This window comes from Gigantopelta aegis, chromosome 1 (assembly GCF_016097555.1).
Source record: "Gigantopelta aegis isolate Gae_Host chromosome 1, Gae_host_genome, whole genome shotgun sequence".
NCBI classification, from domain to species: Eukaryota; Metazoa; Mollusca; class Gastropoda; order Neomphalida; family Peltospiridae; genus Gigantopelta; species Gigantopelta aegis.
In genome coordinates, this window is record NC_054699.1 from 30,842,582 (window position 1) to 30,864,016 (window position 21,435).

The following is a 21,435-nucleotide window of genomic DNA, read 5'->3' on the forward strand; positions in this document are numbered from 1 at the left end:
CACATTTTATTTATGGTTATATGGCATCAGACATATGGTTAAGGACCATACAGATATTAAGAGAGGAAACCCGCTGTCTCCACTTCATGAGCTACTCTTTTCGATTAGCAGCAAGGGATCTTTTATATGCACTATCCCAGAGACAGGGTAGTATATACCACGACCTTTGATATACCAGTCGTGGTGCACTGGCTGGAACGAGAAATAGCCCAATGGGGCCACTGATGGGGATCGATCTCACACCGACTGTGCATCGAATGAGCGCTCTACCACTGGGCTATGTCCTGCCCTACACATATATAAATACATGCATAAATATATAAAAAACATTGGTGCTTCCACCACCACCACCACCACCGCCGCTGTCGCTGCCACCACCACCCTCTGCTTCCTGTGCCAGTGATAAAAATATAATATAGTGTATTATATACATGTACACAATATGGTAATAAAATAAACAAAATCTGTTACCATAGCAACAAAAAGTTAATGAAAAACCTGTGGAAATAATACATGTAGTACATTATACATGCAAATATTAAAGAATACTTTTTTTTGCTTGATTGTTTTTTTTTGTTGTTTTTGTTGTAGCTTTTTGCTACTATGTGGAATTTTTGATATACCAGCATATATTGAAACTGACAGAAGAAAAAAAATCATCTAATGTTTATTCTCAAATAATTGCCCTTTTCATTATAGGTAACTGACTTGTCAGTAATACTTAAATATCTTTAAGATATAAAAAAGGTATTTAAAGAGTACTGGTTATGGATTGCTAAATTGCTTTCTTTTTAAAATTGCTGGCCATAGGATTTCAAATTTCACGGGAAACACTTTTTCAGGTTCAGCTAGTGCTTTGTGATCACGGGAAACCATCGGAAACTAAAAAAATGTTTTTATATTATTTTCGTTAAATTGTCGTATTCATATAATAATAATGGAAAAAGAAATTTTGGTTCCATGATTTTACCAACACGCTATTGATACGGTACCGGAAACAATTGTTTCCATAAAATCTGAAGGCCTGAAATTGTCGACTGGAATTTATTTTAGTTTATGTGCGTACATGTAGACAGACATTGTTTTAAAATGTTTTGCTATACCTACATACACTATACACATTTTCAGTACCATACATGTACAAGCATGTAACAGGACACAAATACACCCCCGAAAACCTTCCAAACTACCCAACCCCCCCCCCCCCCCAAAAAAAAACCCAAAACAAAACAAAAACACCCTAAAAAACAACAAATGTTGGCATAGACAGTTTTTACCCATGATCCCAAACAAACTGACTTCTGACCCAACAGCTACCTCAGCGTTTTTCAGCGACTCCTCTCCCCCCTCCCCATTAAAAAAATATTTTGCCCCTAGTTTAATGGAACCACTGTACTATATACTAAACAGCTGCACATAATTATATATACATGTAGGGTTGTCATAACACATACTGTACTACATGTATGTGTGTTTGTAGAATTTTAAATAAAAATACAATATTTATGTATTTCCTAAGGGCATTTTCAGAATTAACCACATGGGTCCAGCCAGTGCTCCACAACTGGTGTACCAAAGGCCGTGGTATGTACTGTCCTGTCTGTGGGATGGTGCATATAAAAGATCCCTTGCTGTTAATCGAAAGTGTAGCCCATGAAGTGGTGACAGCAGGTTTCCTCTCTCAATATCTGTGTGGTCCTTAACCATATGTCTGACGCCATATAACCATAAATAAAATGTGTTGAGTTCGTCGTTAAATAAAAAAACCATTTAATTTAATCACGAGAGCCACCTTAATTATTATTTAATGTTTGGTGTTTTTGTCTGCTGCATCTTTTCCATTATGATTACATGGCTTGAATCGGATTTTAAGTCAGTTGTGGATATAAAAAAAACCACCCCCACCATATGCCCACCCTCCCACCCTTCCACCCCCATTGCAATCAATTCTGGAGCTGCCTTAATATAATTTTTGTGTAAGTTTTTGCCAACACCAAAGAAGAACAATTATTTTTGTCCATCATATCTTCAGGCAACTTGTATCCTGACTAATTGCTCTTTGGTCTTTGAGCTGCGTCTTCAACAAAAGGGAGACAACTTTTGTAGTCTGGTGAAGAGTCTCTTTATGTCAAATACCCTGTGGTCAAGAAGTCTAATTTACTCAAGTGAACAAGCAAATAAGTGGCTCAAATGACATGTGACTAATTCAGCCAATCAGATGTCTTTATTTCACATGACTACACAAGATATTAGCTTTGATGTTTTTCAAGCTCCGTGTATCAACCCGCATGTACGCATGACTCAGAAATAATATCTTGCAGTCTTAAGATTATTTCCTAGTCTTTGATGTTCTACTAAACTGGATTAAAAAGACAGAAGATGAAACTTTTATGAAAGATGTGGAAAAACTCCAAAAATAATTAAACTGGCATGGTTTTGGCTTCAGGCGGAAGTAGTTGAATTGGAATTGTCTAAGGCTTGACATATTAAAAAGAAAAGAGAAAAAAATGTCATCCTAAATACAGCAAATATAATGTTGCATAATAATATTATTTTACTTTTTTAATTTCTTTTTGCAATCTTATTTCAAAATAATATTTATAAAAATATACATGTACTTAATGCAAGTAAGTTAAATACATACTTTGTTTGTTTGTTTGTTTGTTTGTTTGTTTTGTTTAACAACACCACTTGAGCACATTGATTAATAAATCATCGGCTATTGTATGTCAAACATTTGCTAATTCTGACATGTAGTCATCAGTTACCATTTGCGACACCCAATAGCCGATATGTATTTTTGTGCTGGGGTGTCGTTAAACAAACATTCATTCATTCATATAGTCATCAGAGGAAACCCGCTACATTTTTTTCTAATGCAGCAAGGGATCTTTTATGTGCACTTTCCCACAGAGTGAATAGCACATACCACGGCCTTTAAATATACCATAGACAGGGTAGAACATACCACAGCCTTTGATGTACCAGTCGTGGTGCACTGGCTAGAACGAAAAGTAGCCCGATGGGCCCACCGACGGGGATCGATCCCAAACCGACCACGCATCAAGTGAGTGCTTTACCACTGGGCTACATCCCACCCCTTGAATACATACACAAGCTGCCCAGATTTTATAAAGTCTTCGTATGCAGTATCGATTCGGTAATGTATTGGCAAAATGATGGAGCTGAAAACGTATTATCCATTATCATGTTACATAATGTACTCTGTATCAAAAACTTAGTGTCATATATATACTTTGTGGGCTGACAGCTAGAACTTGCTATATTCAAATTAGTACTGGTTTTTAGAAAAAAACCGTTTTAATTCTGTAAAATTTTGAAAAATATCAGGGATTCTAGAATTTTTATAAAATCCACTAGCCATGTAATCAGTGATTATTTTTAATTTACTAACCACAATTTAAAGTTCACTAGCCCAACTTTACTTAAGTTAATACAATTTTACTAAATAATAGCAATAATCAAATGTCACCTAAAGAGGGAGATAGAGCTTAAAAACACTAACATCGGAGGTTGGGGTGGGGGGCAGGATATTTACAAAATAAACAACTGCAACATTTTACTTTTTGGCTTTTTTCACTAGCCATCAGGCATGGCAATAGTAGTTATTTACTAGCTCAACATTGAATATTACTAGCCATGGGAGTGGGGCTACCATAATCTAGAAACCCTGAAATATGAAAAGACACCCCCCCCCCCCCCAATAATAAACAAAATCCTCCTCCCCAATAGAAAAATATATAAAATTACATACATATAGTTTTGAATCATTTCTACCATTTTTTTTATTTAGCAATGCTTCCAATATATTAAGATGAAATTTTGTGTAGATCTTTATTATGTAGAGTTACCCATCAAGTCTGAATCCATGGAGATTTGTCCACTTTTGAAAGCTTCTTGAAGCAGCAGATATTTGTGTATGTTGCATTAGTAAATGATGTTATAATACATGACGAGGCAAGACTGTGACACTGAGTTTATTGAAATTGTAAATGTGATTGTATTTTGCATTAGTTAATGATGTACGACAGTTAAGTAAGATCGTGAGTGTATTGAAACTGTAGATATAGAGGATATTTCATGTTTTTTGTCAAATATGATTTATATCTCATCGAGTGAAGCTTGCAATTATATCTCACGAGTCGCGCAAGCGTGACGAGCGTGATATGATTGCAAACTTCACGAGATGAGATATAAATCATATTTGACAAAAAAACATGAAATTTTCTATTTATTATATAACTTTTGGCAATTGACCTTTATTTTTAAAATGTCAGCAGCAAAATAGTTCCGACTTTCTTTCAGTGAAGATAACACTTTCTACAGTGATGATAACACATTTTAGAGTGAAATAGTAAAATTTTCACTCTAAAATGTGTTATAGTCACCGAGTGACTGATAACACTTTATTTCACTGATATTTCAAGATATTTCACTAAATGTTATGTAATAAGTGTTTGTATTTTGCATTAGTTCATGATGTTCTAGTATGTTGAGGCAAAATTGTGACTTCATTGAAACTGTGATGCACGGTCGGTTTAGGATCGATCCCCGTCGGTGGCCCCATTGGGCTATTTTTCATTCCAACCAGTGCATGACGACTGGTGTAACAAATGCTGTGGTATGTACTATCCTGTCTATGGGATGATGCATATAAAAGATCCCTTGCTGCTAATTGAAAAGAGTAGCCCATGAAGTGGCGACAGCGGGTTTTCTCTCTCAATATCTGTGTGGTCCTTAACCATATGTTTGACGCCATATAACCATAAATAAATGTGTGTTGAGTGTGTCGTTAAATAAAACATTTCCCTCCTTCATTGAAACTGAAATGTGTGATAGTTGCTTTAAGATTGGCGCTGCCGTTGGTGCAAGTACAATTCTGTTATAGCAATCAGACATGTTTCTACCCTTATTAACTCCCAGCATACATGTGTACCTAAGTGTGGAATTGAACCCAGATGGCGAAAACGGGTTTGGCGGCTGTGTCTTTACCCGGAGTCCCAGCTGTGACGGTGGTGTCCAGAACTGACATAATCAAACTATTAGCAATATATACTGGAGACTCGAGGCTTTATGAGTGCCGCACTTAATAACTGGATCATTATGAAAACAGATGTCTTTCCAAACTGGATACTCACAGAAGATCCCGCTTGATGGCAAATTAATGCCAGATGCATTATGGGTTATTTGATACGAGTTGTTATTTGTACATAAAAGTGCAGTAAAACAACTGAACCATTATGGAAAAAATCAAATTTCAGCATTATATTACGGTTGGTCGTGCTTCCGGTTTTTTTTCAGATGACGTTGAAGAATGATAAATGATTTTATCATACTGCCTAGAAAAAGAAATTTGAATTTTAAAAATTGAATTGTCTTGTTTATAACGTCTTTATTTATTGCAAAATATTTCCCAACTTTTGATAGTTTGCAGGGGTGTAGAAATTAAAAATATTTCACTAGCCCGCTGCACCAGAATCAACTAAAATTTACTAGACCGTCGGCCTATAGAATACATTATTGTTTATTAACAATATTGTAATATACTCTGTCTTCACTTCAAATGATATATATATAATGACAGAAATATTAAGGATGCTTGGTAAGTGATAATATCATGTAGCAAATGAAAACAAGACCCAAACCCTGACTGACAAATCAATAAATTTTGAAATACTCTGGTAAATACTAACTTTTTCACATTTCTTTTATATAGATGTACAAAATTCAAGTGACATCCCAAAAGTGTTTAACAGAACAATCTATTCAGAACACACCGCAGATTCAATGCAAAAACAAAATATGTATATAACAAATTAAATTAGACAGTCAGAAAAAGACCGATCGCCCATCGGACTGGTAGTTGCATTTTTTAACTTGTCCATCAGAGTTTTTACTCAATTTGGCAAGCAGGCGAGTACTTTCTGCAGCCCTGTTTTGATTTGGTTTATTTATGATGTATAATGTTGTCTTTCTGTTATATTTACACTGCTAGCTTTGCCACTTGCAAAATTCACCATTTGCAAATTTTAGGAACAATTTTATTTTAATTTGGTGAAAACATTTCATGTACCTGTAATAATTGGTGTTTTGCTGAAAAATAGCTGTGGTTTTCAGTTTTTAAAGATAATTTGGTGAAATGGTTTTCTCACCCAAAGCTAATCCTGTATTTACATGTACATTAATTCCAGTTTGCTCTTTAACAAATGAATGCATATTTCTTTTTTGGGTGACTATGGTTGAGTTTTATTATAATGTTTTGACTTGCGTTACAAATTTATCTTTGCAGATGCCATACTTCAAAATAAAAGACATTTTTTACCGTGGCACTAATCCTGTAACTATAGCTTATTGTCATTGCTATAAATTAAACGATGGCAGGTGTAAATCAAGTCAAAGCAAATTATTGTCAGTTGTAAATGCTACGCTTAGTATGCCTATCATGTTGGTACATGTACATAGAGTTTGCTTTGTTTAATGACATCACTAGAGCACATTGATTTATTAATCATTGGCTATCAGATTTGTAATTTTGACATTTAGAGAGAAGACTGACTATATTTTTCCATCAGTAGCAAGGTGATCTTTTATATGCACCATCCCACAGACCGAACAGACCATGGCCTTTGATATATACAAGACATGGTGCACTGGCTGGAATGAGGAATAGCCCAATGGGCCCACTCACAAGGATTGATCCCAGAATGCACCCAAAGAGCAAATCCACTTGCCCTTGGTCCTGGCTAGAACATTTTTAGTCTGGACTAGTGGAAATTTTCAACTTTATTACTATAATGCATAGGGCACTAGCCACAGCTTTTATGAGGGTTAGTGACTTTAAACACTGTTAGCCCAGTGGCAGAGTGCTCGCTTGATGTGTGGTCGGTTTACGATCCCCGTTCGTTGGAAAAAATTACCAAATGTTTGACATCCAGTAGCTGATGATTAATAAATCAATGTACTCTAGTGGTGTTGTTAAACCAAACAAACCTTTTAAACACTATTATAAAATGTGTGTATTTAAGAACACTTTTATTCCCTTGCTTCTTGTTAAATCTTAAATGTGTACATGTCTTTTTAAATTTTATATTTTAGTTGAATTAATTTGGTTACATGCAAGTTTGGGTTTGAATTAGGGTAATTTCATCAAATGGTGTAATGTGCTTTTCTTTATCTAGTTTTGAGATTTTTAACACAATGCATGTTCAAGTATGGTGCATAGTGTATGTATATATATATATATAAACAACTCTTTAAATTGGGGGCGCTTTATGCGATCAGTGGACCCATTGGGCTATTTCTCGCTCCAGCCAGTGCACCACGACTGGTACATCAAAGACCGTGGTATGTGTTATCCTGTCTATGGGATGGTGCATAAAAAAGATCCCTTGTTGCTAATCAAAAAGAGTAGCCCATGAAATGGCGACAGCAGGTTTCTTCCCTCAATATCTGTGTGGTCCTTGACCATATATCCGATACCATATAACTGTAGATAAAATATGTTGAGTGTGTTGTTAAATAAAACATTTCCTTCCTTTAAATTGGGTTGAATTTGGGTTGTTTTATAACTCAAAGCTCTCGGTGAGCAGAAAACATCAATAAATTATCTATTAAAGTTTAAAAGTTGCATAAACCCAGTTATTTTTTTTAACAAAATATCAATTATTACATGAAAATATTCCACCCTAATTAAAATAAAAATTGATAATTATTTAAAAAATTTATCGATTACCTATTAAAGTCAAATTTGTTTGCACAAAACCAGTTATTTGTTTAATAAAATACCAATTATTACATGAAAATATTTCACCAAATTAAAATAAAATTGCCAATTGTTTTTAAAATTTATAGATTATCTATTAAAGTTAAAACAAATTGCAGGAACCCAGTTATATTCTAACAAAATATCATTTATTACATGAAAATATTTCATCAAATTAAAATAACATTTGACAGTTGTTTTTATACTTTACATTTGGTGAATTTTGCAAGTACCAGAGCTTGCTCTGCACATTGTGATGTCTTTAAATTTATACCAATTTCTTTTTCTTCTTTCCTTATTTAGATATTTTAAATTCATACATGTGACATACATTACAATTTTTGCAAATTATATTTTATATTTGAATTTTGGTCATTTCAGCTTTCTCTATGATGGGTTTTTTTTTGGTGTTTTTTTTTTTTACGTATATGTACATATATGGCACACATTACTATGTTTTCTATAAATTTGGGGTTCAAATGTATGGCACACACTGCCATGTTTTCTATAAATTTGGGGTTCAGATGTATGGCACACAGTGCAATGTTTTCTATAAATTTGGGGTCAAATGTATGGCACACAATGTCCATAAATTTGAGTTCAAATGTATGGCACAAATTACAATGTTTTCTCTAAATTTGGATTCAAATGTGGATAATTTCATTTCATAATTTAATTTAAGCAAAGTTTCCCTTGGTTGTATGATTTAAAAAAAATAAAAAAAATTACATGTTCATGTACAGAAAAACATTTTCCCTTTTATTTTCCACCATCTTCCATTTGCATTTGTCTAATTTGATCAGAGGGTAATAAATTTAAGTTATTTCAACTTGTGCCCATTACTCCTCTATTTGACTTTGACTAATTCTGCCTCTGCCTGTTCTCTCGCTGTGAGTCCTAATCCATGTTCTAGAGAATTGGACATCTCTCCGTCAGTGCTGCGAAATGACATAATTTGATAACTCCCACAGTTAGTCACATCATCAAATACGCATGTTTGTCCCGGGTCCGGCCGACACAAGAAAAAAAACACACACTGTGCATGCTTGCGCTCTAAACAATTCAATTTGAGTCCCTTTGCCTGATATCCCCGTTTTAAAAATCAATAAAGATAACACATTGTGCTATCTCGCCGGCATAAATTTCATTTCGCGTTATTTTTTCTGTCTTTCGTAATATGACGGTTGGCAGATTAATGAAAATAAATCATATTTCAGGGCCGTGGGGGGACATGTGCTAATCTGCAGGGGTGGTATCCATAGCAATTTTGTCTGTATACCTTTTCACTTAGTAGGTGATTTATCCAACGAAACACCATTATCTAATTCCTGGGCAAACGTTTCCGCTACTATCCCAGCTGTATATACAGATAAATTCGGTGGAATAACCATCGCCGGCGAAGAACTTTTCCTGACATTTTTCTTTATGATGTTATTATTGATAATAACATGTAGCTTGTGTGTTGTTTCATTTCTACATAAATTACATGAATGGTAATTGAATGTTTTAAGAGACTGGGGTTCTATTCATACAGGGCTTCAAATAGCAGTTTGCGAAAAGGAAAAAAAAAGAGCGGTCCATTTTTTAAACATAGCAAGTGAAATAGAAAATTTACCTATTACCCATGACTCCAAAATTGCAGGTCATTTTTTCTCTTGAAAAATGCATTTACAAGTAAAGTTAAAGTTTAGTTTGTTTAACGACACCACTAGAGCACATTGATTTATTAATCATCGGCAATTAGACGTCAACCATTTGGTAATTTTTGACACGTAGTCTTAGAGAGGAAACCCGCTACATTTTTCCATTAGTAGCAAGAGATCTTTTATATGCACCATCCCACAGACAGGATAGCACATACCATGGCCTTTGATATACCAGTCATGGACATGTACGGGTATCTGATCTGCTAATTAGCTCTTGATTGTTGTATTTTAATTCCATAATGGTCCTCATTTTTCATTGAGGGTGATTAATCCTACAGCCCATTAGACTTGAGGTGAGCTCTGCACCATCAAACTATGGCTAGACATAGAGAACAATTAGAACACCCCAACCCACTCCAAACTTTTAAGTATTTTATTACATTCTTGACAACATTTTATAACAGCAATTATTGGCTGATTTATAGCACGTCTCATCAAGTAGGTCCACCTGTGTACACTGGTTAATTTATTAGACCCCTGCTGATTCAACCGGAGTGGATTATATAGGTTTTGTCTCCATCCTTCTGTCTGTCTGTCTGTCCATCTGTCTGTCTGTCCCACATGTAATTTTCTGGATGTTTTTTTTCCCCCCATAGCCTCAAGATATTGAGCTGATGAAATTTTTTATATAGCTTTATTATGTACTGTTTTAGATCAAATTTGACTTTCATGGCGATTTACAGAGTTATGGCCCTTGAATTTAGGAGATAAGAAAATTTGTTTTCTGTATTTAACTTTTTTTATTTCTTTTTTTGCAATGCCTCAAGATATGGAGCTAAAATTTTGTGTATAGCTTCACCATATACTGTTACAGATCAAGTTTGATTTTCATGGCGAGTGACTCATTTGTTTTTACAGAGTTATGGTTCTTGCATTTAGGAGAGTATTTATACAAAAAACATTTTGGCCCAGATAGAAAGAAAGAAAGAAATGTTTTATTTAACGACGCACTCGACACATTTTATTTACGGTTATATGGCGTCAGACATATGGTTAAGGACCACACAGATTTTGAGAGGAAACCCGCTGTCGCCACTACATGGGCTACTCTTTCCGATTAGCAGCAAGGGATCTTTTATTTGCGCTTCCCACAGGCAGGATAGCACAAACCATTGCCTTTGTTGAACCAGTTATGGATCACTGGTCGGTGCAAGTGGTTTACACCTACCCATTGAGCCTTGCGGAGCACTCACTCAGGGTTTGGAGTCAGTATCTGGATTAAAAATCCCATGCCTCGACTGGGATCTGAACCCAGTACCTACCAGCCTGTAGATCGATGGCCTGCCACGACGCCACCGAGGCCTGTACATTTATTACTTTAGTAGTGCTCTCAGAATGATTGTTTTAATGAGTGTGGTGGGATCAAGATCAGTCAGTGGATTACTCATCAGAGGTTCCTGGATTGAATCCCCTTGGTGGACCCCTTCTCTGAATGGATTTACCGGCCTCGGTGGCGTCGTGGTTATGCCATCGGTCTACAGGCCGGTAGGTACTGGGTTCGGATCCCAGTCGAGGCATGGGATTTTTAATCCAGATACCGACGCCAAACCCTGAGTGAGTGCTCCGCAAGGATCAATGGGTAGGTGTAAACCACTTGCACCAACCAGTGATCCATAACTGGTTCAACAAAGGCCATGGTTTGTGCTATCCTGCCTGTGGGAAGTGCAAATAAAAGATCCCTTGCTGCTAATCGGAAAGAGTAGCCCATGTAGTGGCAACAGCGGGTTTCCTCTCAAAATCTGTGGTCCGTAACCATATGTCTGATGCCATATAACCGTAAATAAAATGTGTTAAGTGCATCGTTAAATAAAACATTTCTTTCTTTCTTTCTGAATGGATTTTTTTCTGTACCAGCCAGTGTCCCAGGTATATCAAATGATGTGGTATGTGCTGTTCTGTCTTTGGGAAAGAGCATACATTGTACATGTATAAAAGTTCCGTTGCTGTTAATGGAAGAATATGGCAGATTTCCACTGCAGTCTCAGGGTTCGAAACTCGCCCCAAAAATATGGTGGCCCAAAACATTATAATGGATGTTGGCAAATTATGGTAAGAGAACCACGAGCAAGATTTTAATGTGGAATACAAATATTAATAGTGGCTCATATGTTATAGCTCTAAAGAAGATAATATTATTTGGGCGACTAACGCCATTATTTGTTTCAATATTTAAGTCGCCCAAACAGGACATTGCTCGTATTTGGCAACCCGGCCACAGGCCGTTTAGAGCCCTATGTGTGAGAATTAACAAATGCTTGACATCCAATGAACAGCTGATGCTTGATAAATCGATGTCTCAAGTGATGTTGTTAAATAAAACAAATCTTTAACGGCATATTGTCACAGACCACCGACCTATTTAATGGTCTAACAAAGTATTACCCGAACAAAAATAATTTGATTTGTCCCTAAATGTACTTTATTCAACCATCTTCATAACCACCATACTTCATTTATTAATGATATTTTGTAAAAATAATTGAATTATGGCAATGATCCATAATTCAAAAACTAAAATTGCCGAGAGGTTTGACATGGGTTTCACTCCATCATGGTTTAGTTAAGGTGATGCAATAGCTAGATTTGGTTTCCAACAATTAATGTAATTTGTAGTTATTATCCATTTTTAGAGAAATTAAGTCCTTAAATCCGTGACAGTATACCTTTAAATGGTTGATTACCTTCACCAAACTAATGGCTAGACATGTGTAGAAATTGGAACAAGGAAGGAAATGTTTTATTTAATGACCTGCTCAACACATTTTATTTACGGTTATATGGCGTCATACATATGGTTAAGGAAATGAAGGAAGGTTAAGGACCACACAGATATTGAGAGAGAAAACCCACTGTCGCCACTTCATGGGCTATTCTTTTCGATTAGCAGCAAGGAATCTTTTATTTGCACTATCCCACAGACAGGATTGTACATACCATGGCCTTTGATATACCAGTTGTGGTGCATTGGCTGGAACGAGAAATAGCCCAATGGGTCCACCGATGGGGATTGATCCTAGACCGACCACACATCAAGAGAATGCTATGTGCCCCCCCCCCCCCAAAAAACATAAAAAACATTGGAACACCCCATCCCACTCCCTGAGAATTTGAGCTATTTTATTAGATTCTTGAATCCATGTTATAAGGCAGCAGTTATTGGTTGATTTACAGTTTGTCTTGTCAAGTAGGTCCTTCTGTGTACACCGCTTGGTTTACGATGAGGATCTGCCTCGGCCATAATGATTATACTCCCCAATGTTTATTACAGGCCTGCTTCTGCCGCATCCAGTCTGACATTTATAAGATCTCTTTAGTCAATTTAAATACATTTTAAGGAGGAAAGTGTTTCAATGCAGATGCTTCAGAGCACTTCTCAGATTTAGGTGCCACGCTTTCAGGTGTGCCAGGGGCAACTTTATGCCGTCTGCTTCTAAAAAAAAAAAACCCAAGTGAAGTTATTACTGTTTCATTTGGCATGTAAGTTATAGCCAGGCAGGAATTAAAGGTGCATGTTCTATATAAAAAGGAAAATAAAAATTGTTTAATGACACTGTAGGATATTTTAAACATAGCATTAGGTTATTTTGACCAGAGTTGAGAGACAGACAGACAAAGAGAGGGAGAGAAAGAGAAAGGAAGTGAGAGACAGAGGAGAGAGACGAGAGAGACGAGAGAGAGAGAGAGAGAGAGAGAGAGAGAGAAGGGGGAGGGAGAGAGAAGGGGGAGGGAGAGAGAAGGGGGAGGGAGAGTGGAGAGTGAGTGAGTGAGTGAGTGAGTGAGTGAGAGAGAGAGAGAGAGAGAGAGAGAGAGAGAGAGAGAGAGAGAGAGAGAGAGAGAGAGAGAGAGAGAGAGAGAGAGAGAGAGAGAGGGAGAGAGGGAGGGAGGGAGGGAGGGAGGGAGGGAGGGAGGGAGTTGCAGAGAGGAGGGCAGAGAGGGAGGGATAGAGAGACGTTTACTAGAGAGGGAGAGAGAGAGAGAGGATCGAGAGAGAGAGAGAGAGAGAGAGAGAGTGTGTGTGTGTGTGTGTGTGTGTGTGAGTGAGTGAGTGAGTGAGTGAGTGAGTGTGAGTGTACTGGTACATATAATTGTATCATCATTTTGATGTCTACTACTTCTGCTCCATGTGATTTTTTCCTCCAGTAGTGTTACAAATGTGTTTTACATGTGACCATATCAATCAATGTTGACAGTTTTAAAAATTTTGAAAACCATAGGGCATACTGTATACATGTACTTTAAACTATCATTGCCAATTCACAAATAAATGCAGTGTTCTTATCTGACAAAAGGAACTAACTACAAAATTTATCATTCAGCATTTTGAGATGCAGTTTTAGGAACCAATACATTTAAAACCTGTTTTCCCCTCTCTTTTTTTTGGATATATGAATATTGGAGAAGGTTGTCCGTAAAAAGAATGAGTAAGGATGATACTGCTTTGTCTTGACACATGTCTGCCGAATAAATTATTTTGGGAAATGTCAGTTACCAAACCTCCCTTTGTTACATGTAAGGGGTGGGACGTAGCCCAGTGGTAGAGCACTCGCCTGATGCGCAGTCGATCTAGAATCGATTCCCGTCGGTGAGCCCATTGGGCTATTTCTCGTTCCAGCCAGTGCTCCACAACAGGTGTAGCAAAGGCCATGCTATGTACTATCCTGTCTGTGGGATGGTGCATATAAAAGATCCCTTGCTGCTAATAGAAAAGAGTAGCCCATGAAGTGGCGACAGCTGGTTTGCTCTCTAAATATCTGTGTGGTCCGACGCCATATAACCGTAAATAAAATGTGTTGAGTGTGTTGTTAAATAAAACATTTCCTTCCTTCTTTAAAAACAAGTATAAAAATACTTTAGGATTACTTCTATTCTATACTCTTATTTTCGTGCTTATATCCAATTAAGGTTCAAGCACACTGCCATGGGCACACACCTCAGCTATTTGGGCTATCAGTGTTATAAGGCAGCAGCGAGAGAGAAGAGGGTGTAGTGGTCTTACATCTACCCACTGAGTTGTTGAAACTCACTCTGGGTGGGAGCCGGTACTGGGCTACGAACCCTGTACCTACCAGTCTTATGTCTGATGGCTTAACCACGACACCACTGAGGTCAGTGTTAGTTGTTAGTGGTCAGTGAGAAAGAAGATGGTGTAGTGTCTTACATCTACCCACTGAGTCGTTAAAACTCGCTCTGGGTAGGAGCCGGTACTGGGCTGCGAACCCTGTACCTACCAGTCTTATGTCTGATGGCTTAACCACGACACCACTGAGGTCAGTGTTAGTTGTTAGTGGTCAGTGAGAAAGAAGATGGTGTAGTGTCTTACATCTACCCAGTGAGTCGTTAAAACTCACTCTTGAGTGGGAGCCGGTACTGGGCTGCGAACCCTGTACCTACCAGCCTTATGTCCGATGACTTAACCACGATACCACCGAGGCCGGTGTTAGTTGTTAGTGGTTAGTGAGAGAGAAGAGGGTATAATGGTTTTACGTCTACCCACTGAGTTGTTAAAACTCGCTCTGGGTGGGAGCCGGTACTGGGCTGCAAACCCTGTACCTACCAGTCTTATGTTCGATGGCTTAACCACAACACCACCGAGGCCGGTTTAGGATTACATGTAATTACTTAAATAAGATCTGTGAATAAACACTTTTTGATTTACAATGATTTCTGAGCTTGGCAATACAGATAAATTGAAGTAAAATAATACTTTTGTTTGACCTGCTTTTCCAGTGATTATTCAGATTTGAATTTGGTTAAAAAAACAAAACAAAAAACCCCACCAACACGCATCAGAGGTTATGCTGTAACCTGAAATCTTAAGCAGATGATCTCTGAATACACCCTTGTGATTTATGGTGATTTGCAGAGCTTCACGTTACCTCCTGTACCCATGTCTTACAAAGTAGGGCCATGCTTAGCTTAAAATATCTGAGGGTGGGTTGGGGGTGGAGGTGGAGGGGAAGGTTTGGTAAAAAAAATTAACACAGTAATATAGTGTGTTTTGTAGCTAGAATAAAGAGCATTTCATCTGGGCTGTGTAAATGTTCACTGAGCTGTCATGTGCATGTTTAGATTTAGTCAAACAAGGCTTAAGGAATGCTATTCCTCCTACCGACTAATCAAGGGAAAAGGAAGGAAATGTTTTATTTAATGATACACTCAACTCATTTTATTTGCAGTTATATGGCGTTGGGCACATCGTTAAGGACCACAGAGATATATAGAATGAAAATCCATTGTCGCCACTTCATGGGCTACTCTTTTTCGATTAGCAGCAAGGGATCTTTTATATGCACCATCCCACAGCCAGAATAGTACATACAACGGCCTTTATTACACCAGTTGTGGAGCACTGGCTGGAACGAGAAATAGCCCAATGGGGCCACCGACGGGGATCGATCCTAAACCTGCTGCACATCAAGCGAGCATTTTACCACTGGCCTACGTTCCACCCCTATTGACTAATCAGTGTTCCATGACTGGAATATCAAAGGCTGCTGTCCTGGCTGTGGGAAAGTATATACATAAAGAGATCTCTTGCTGCTAGGGGAAAATATAGCGGCTTTCCTCTAAGAATATACCGACCTTGGTGGCGTCGTGGTTAGGCCATCGGTCTACAGGCTGGTAGGTACTGGGTTCAAATCCCAGTCGAGCCATGGGATTTTTAATCCAGATACAGACTCCAAACCCTGAGTGAGTGCTCTGCAAGGCTCAATGGGTAGGTGTAAACCACTTGCACCGACCAGTGATCCATAACTGATTCAACAAAGGCCATGGTTTGTGCTATCCTGCCTGTGGGAAGTGCAAATAAAAGATTCTTTGCTGTCTGTTGTAAAAGAGTAGCCTAGTAATAGTAATACGGGTTTCCTCTAAAAAACAGTGTTAGAATGACCATATGTTTGACGTCCAATAGCCGATGATAAGATAAAAAATCAATGTGCTCTAGTGGCGTTGTTAAATAAAACAAACTTTACTTTTTTTCCTCTAAGAATATATACATGTATGTCAGAATTACCAAATGTTTGACATCCAATAGCTGATGATGAATAAATCAATGTGCTCAAGTGGTGTCATTAAACCAAACAAACTTTGACTTTTTAAACTTAACTTCTCCTCTTACGTATAGACTGTTCGAAATAAGTGCAGTTTCGTTCCTGATACTTGAATAAAATAAACCATTTATTTGGACAAGTGAAAATATTGGCAGACAAGTAGATTTCTGGATGTATTTGTCCGGTGGACTAGTAAAAAATTCTGCATATTTCTATAACTGCATATATTGATACACACTGACATCGTTTCACAGGAATCATCATGACCGTGTTAAAACATCCCTTTGACTTCCATGTGCAGAGATACAATTTGAAATAATTTATGTTTACTGTTTTTTCATTCAGATTTACTAGAAACGGCTGACTTTGGATATTTTTTGGGAAGGTTTGAGTGCATCATTAAATAAAACATTTGAAAGGGACCGCGGGGGGGGGGGGGGGGGGGGGGGTGGGGAAGGGGGGGGGGGGGGTGGGGGGGGGGGGGGGGGGGGGGGGGGGGGGGGGGGGGTGGGGGGGGGGGGGGGGGGGGGGGGGGGGGGTGGGGGGGATTCTTTTTTTGAGAAGGTGGGGGGGGGGGGGGGGGGGGGGGGGGGGGGGGGGGGGGGGGGGGGGAGCCTTCCTCTAGATATGGCCCTACAAGGAAACATAACTCTTGACACCTGATTAGTGCTACATGTAAAATTTACCTTTATATTAACGTGTCAGGCTCAGTGTCTGGGCAGCCTGACTGGTGTGATTTACTTTCAGTGTTTGCTGTAGGTTTCGGAGGATTCAGTTTCGTTCAAAATATCGGATGACAGCAGCGCATCCCAATAGTAATGTCTTCCTGCTGAATTGGGTGGGTGGGTGGGTGACGATGTAGGTCAGTCAGTCGGTCAGTGGTAGAATGCTAGCTTGAGGATTGATGGGTCGTAGGATCGATCACCGTCAGTGGAATCAGTTTTTTTCTTTTTCTCACTCAACCCCTGCAATTGCCCACGCCAATCAGCAGTGGGGCGGAGTTTTTAGTTCTCTACGGCACTTTTTTTGCCTTGAACTGTATTCTAATTGTTTTTCAACAGCATGTTTTTTTTGCCATGGACATTTTCTTAATTTTCTTTACTGTTACATCAACGGTTGTGTTGAATACTGTTCTATCTATGGGAAAGTGCATATAAAATATTCTTGATTGATGCATGCTTTTCCCATTCTGGCCAATGCCTCATTAGTGTTACATTGAAGGTTATGGTATGTACTGTCCTGTCTATGGGAACGTGCATATAAAATATCCTTGATTGATGCATGCTTTTCCCATTCCGGCCAATGCCTCATTAGTGTTACATCAAAGGTTATGGTATGTACTGTCCTGTCTGTGGGAAAGTGGACATTAAAATATCCTTGATGGACGCAGGTCTTCCCCCATTCCAACCAATGCCTCATTATTGTTATATCAAAGGTTATGGTATGTACTGTCCTGTCTGTGGGAAAGTGGACATTAAAATATCCTTGATGGACGCAGGTCTTCCCCATTCCAACCAATGCCTCATTATTGTTATATCAAAGGTTATGGTATGTACTGTCCTGTCAATGGGAACGTGCATATAAAAATACACTTACTGTATTTTTTTTTTAGGTGGGTTGGAGTAAAGATCTTAGTACTACGATAACCATATGTTAAGACACCGAATAGCCATAGTTTACATGTGCTGATGTCTTGTTAAACATATTACTTTTTGTAAAAATTGAATTTGGAGCCAGAATGGAGCAGGGTAGATACTTGCTTAAGTTTCTTTGGTTGGAAAGAATGAATCCTCAGTAGATGGGCAAGACGTATCCCAGTGGTAAAGTGCACGCCCGATGAGCGGTCGGTTTGGGATCGATCCCTGTTGGTGGACCCATTGGGCTATTTCTTGTACCAGCCATCACACCACGACTGGTACATCAAAGGCCGTGGTATGTGCTATCCTGTCTATGGGATGGTGCATATAAAAGATCCCTTGCTGCTAATTGAAAAGAGTAGCCTATTAAGTGGCGACAGTGGGTTTCCTCTCTCGATATCTGTGTGGTCCTTAACCATATGTCAGACGCCATATAACTAAATAAATAGTATATTAAAGGCCATGGTATGTACTGTCCTGTCTGTGGGAAAGTGCATATAAAAAATCCCTTTAAAGGGAAATACCCTAGTTTTAAACACTAAGGCATATTTGTTTTACTATTATAGCCGTATAACTGAAATCATACTTTACTTAGATTTTATGGTTTAGATTATCAATTTCTGTACATTCAAAGTGTTTTTTAGTCATCCTGGTGTTTTTAATATTACAAAATGCATTTCTCATATTTTTAAAAACGCACGTGCGTCTGCAGAGTATGACAAATATTTTGTAAAGTAACTACCACGTGACGTGTCCAACCAATCAAAACACGCATGTCATTAAACTTATTTCCTGTGCCAGAAACTAACAATGCATGCTGTAACTGTGGCGATGTAGAGATAGCATGTTACTGCAGTTTGCAGACCTAGTTCAAGTGGATTATCATTATATACTGATTATTCGATGACAAACGTCACAATCAAATTTATTAAAACGAAATTTCAGCCGAGAGAAAAACAAAAAACCCACGATCAAGCGATAAGGAGGGGGGTGGAAACCACTAGCCCTGCGGGCTAGTGATTTTACGTTTCTCACTAGCCCGAACTTAAAAACCACTAGCCACGGGCGTTGGGCTAGCGGATTTGTCGAACTCTGGCGTCTGAGAAGTAACAGTTATGGAGTCAAGGTTTAGTCTATTTTTAGAGGGTATTTCACCATTTCAAAGTCACAGACCCATGTTTCACTCAATAGATACTTTATCCATATGTGTTACACCGGCCTTGGTGGCATCATGGTTAGGCCATCGATCTACAGGATGGTAGGTACTGGGTTTGGGTCCCAGTTGAGGCATGGGATTTTTAATCCAGATACCGACTCCAAACCCTGAGTGAGTGCTCCGCAAGGATCAATGGGTAGGTGTAAACCACTTGCACTGACCAGTGATCCATAACTGGTTCAACAAAGGCCATGGTTTGTGCTATCCTGCCTGTGGGAAGCGCAAATAAAAGATCCCTTGCTGCTAATCAGAAGAGTAGTCCATGTAGTGGTGACAGCGGGTTTCCTCTCAAACTCTGTGTGGTCCTTAACCATATGTCTGACGCCATATAATCGTAAATAAAATGTGTTGAGTGCGTAGTTAAATAAAACATTTCTTTCTTTCTTTCAAACACTAGATACACATATACGTGTTACATGTACGTGTCAGAACTATCAAATATTTGACATTCGCTACCAGATGATTAATAAATCAACATGCCTTAGTGGTGGCATTAAAAAACTAAAAAATCCTTAAACTTTTCCATCCATTTTTGTGACACTTTGATAAAGAACTGACTGCTTCATTTAAAAAAAAAAGAGAAAAAAAAAAAAGAGAGAAAACTAAAACACAAGCAATTTCAGAATGAAAACAAGCAATCCGGTGCAGTCATATATCACATGAGCATGTCATTCAATTCCCTTGTCTATTTGCTTGATTCGGGAGAATTAAACAAATGAATTATTCCACACAGCGTTTGCTGTATGTAGTTACAGAAACACATTGATCACCAGCGTGAAAGAATCCACAAATCTTCATCTTCTCTGTGAGGAATAGTTTGCAGTATGCAGAGATGGCAGAATTCCGAATTTTTCTGAAAATCCAGATTTTAGTTCCACACAAAGACTGTTTTTGCCCTTGTTCTTTCTTTGATGGTAATACACAGAAATTAAAAATTTGAATTTTTCTCAAAATCGGAAGCTGTTTTTGCCCTTGTTCCTTGATGACAGCAAATAACAGAGATGAAAACTATGTGGATTTTTCTGGAAATCCAGATTTTAGTTGCACCCAAAAGCTGTTTTTGCCCTTGTTCTTTGATGATAGCAATACACAAAAATTAAAAATGTGTGAATTTTTCAGAAAAACCAGATTTTAGTTACACCCAAAAGCACATTTTCCCCTTTATTCTTTGATAATAGCAATACACAGAGATGAAAAATCTATGGATTTTTTCCCAAAATGCTAATTTTAGGCCAGTCGAAAATTTCACAGTAATCTCCCTACTGTTCAATACCCTGATTTTGTATCCCGTGTCATTTTGTACAGTATTTTCTGTAAGACCAGTCTTAAAATGTATTAATTTCTTTTTATTATATCACCTTCAGGAATATTTAGTTTCTGTCACTGGAGAAGGATGCTGCATACTCATGACCCCACCTAAACCTCCTGCCTCTGGCACTTCATGGTAGAATGCTATTCAATACATGTGAAAAACAATCAAATAATTGCTTTTATTTTATTTTAGCACATGCAAATACATTTTGTAGTATATTACAAAGTTACATGTACAGTGTAATGCTAGGGTCAGACTACCAACTGCCAACAGAAGGTTGGCCAACTCGATGGTTGTCTTGTAATTCCCTTCTCCTGACATACAACGTGTTCACTCAGATTAACAACTAATGGGTTATACCACAAGAATCGAGTTGTAAGAGCACTTAGACAAACAACTGGACAGTTGTAGAAGTCGTGACAGCAGAAAGATGGCAGTTGGTAGTCTGATCCTAGCACAAGTGCCATAATTAATTACATGCATTATGCATTATTGGCTTTAAAAAATATTGGAAAAAAAGAGAAATGATTGTGACTTTTTTTTTTGTTCTTCATTTTCAGGGATCACAGCTGAGCTGTACTATGTACGGAATGGCATCATCAACAACTACGCCTTGTCTTTCAACCTCCCCATCCCCGCTAAAGTGGAGAACATCTACTTCACCTGGCAGAACCTCAGGGACAAACCTGCAGTAAGTACATATATAGAGTATAATAAACGAGTTACCATTTA

At 38.0% G+C, this 21,435-nt stretch overlaps 1 protein-coding gene across 1 annotated transcript in view; it reads left to right on the top strand.

Moving 5' to 3' along the window:
• The window catches only part of LOC121373623 (tyrosine-protein kinase RYK-like), a 139,880-nt gene that overhangs the window by 54,220 nt on the left and 64,225 nt on the right, over positions 1-21,435 (top strand). The window contains exon 2 of the mRNA XM_041500327.1: positions 21,264-21,394. Coding sequence (XP_041356261.1) covers positions 21,264-21,394 — 131 coding nt within the window. The remainder of the gene's footprint in view (positions 1-21,263; positions 21,395-21,435) is intronic.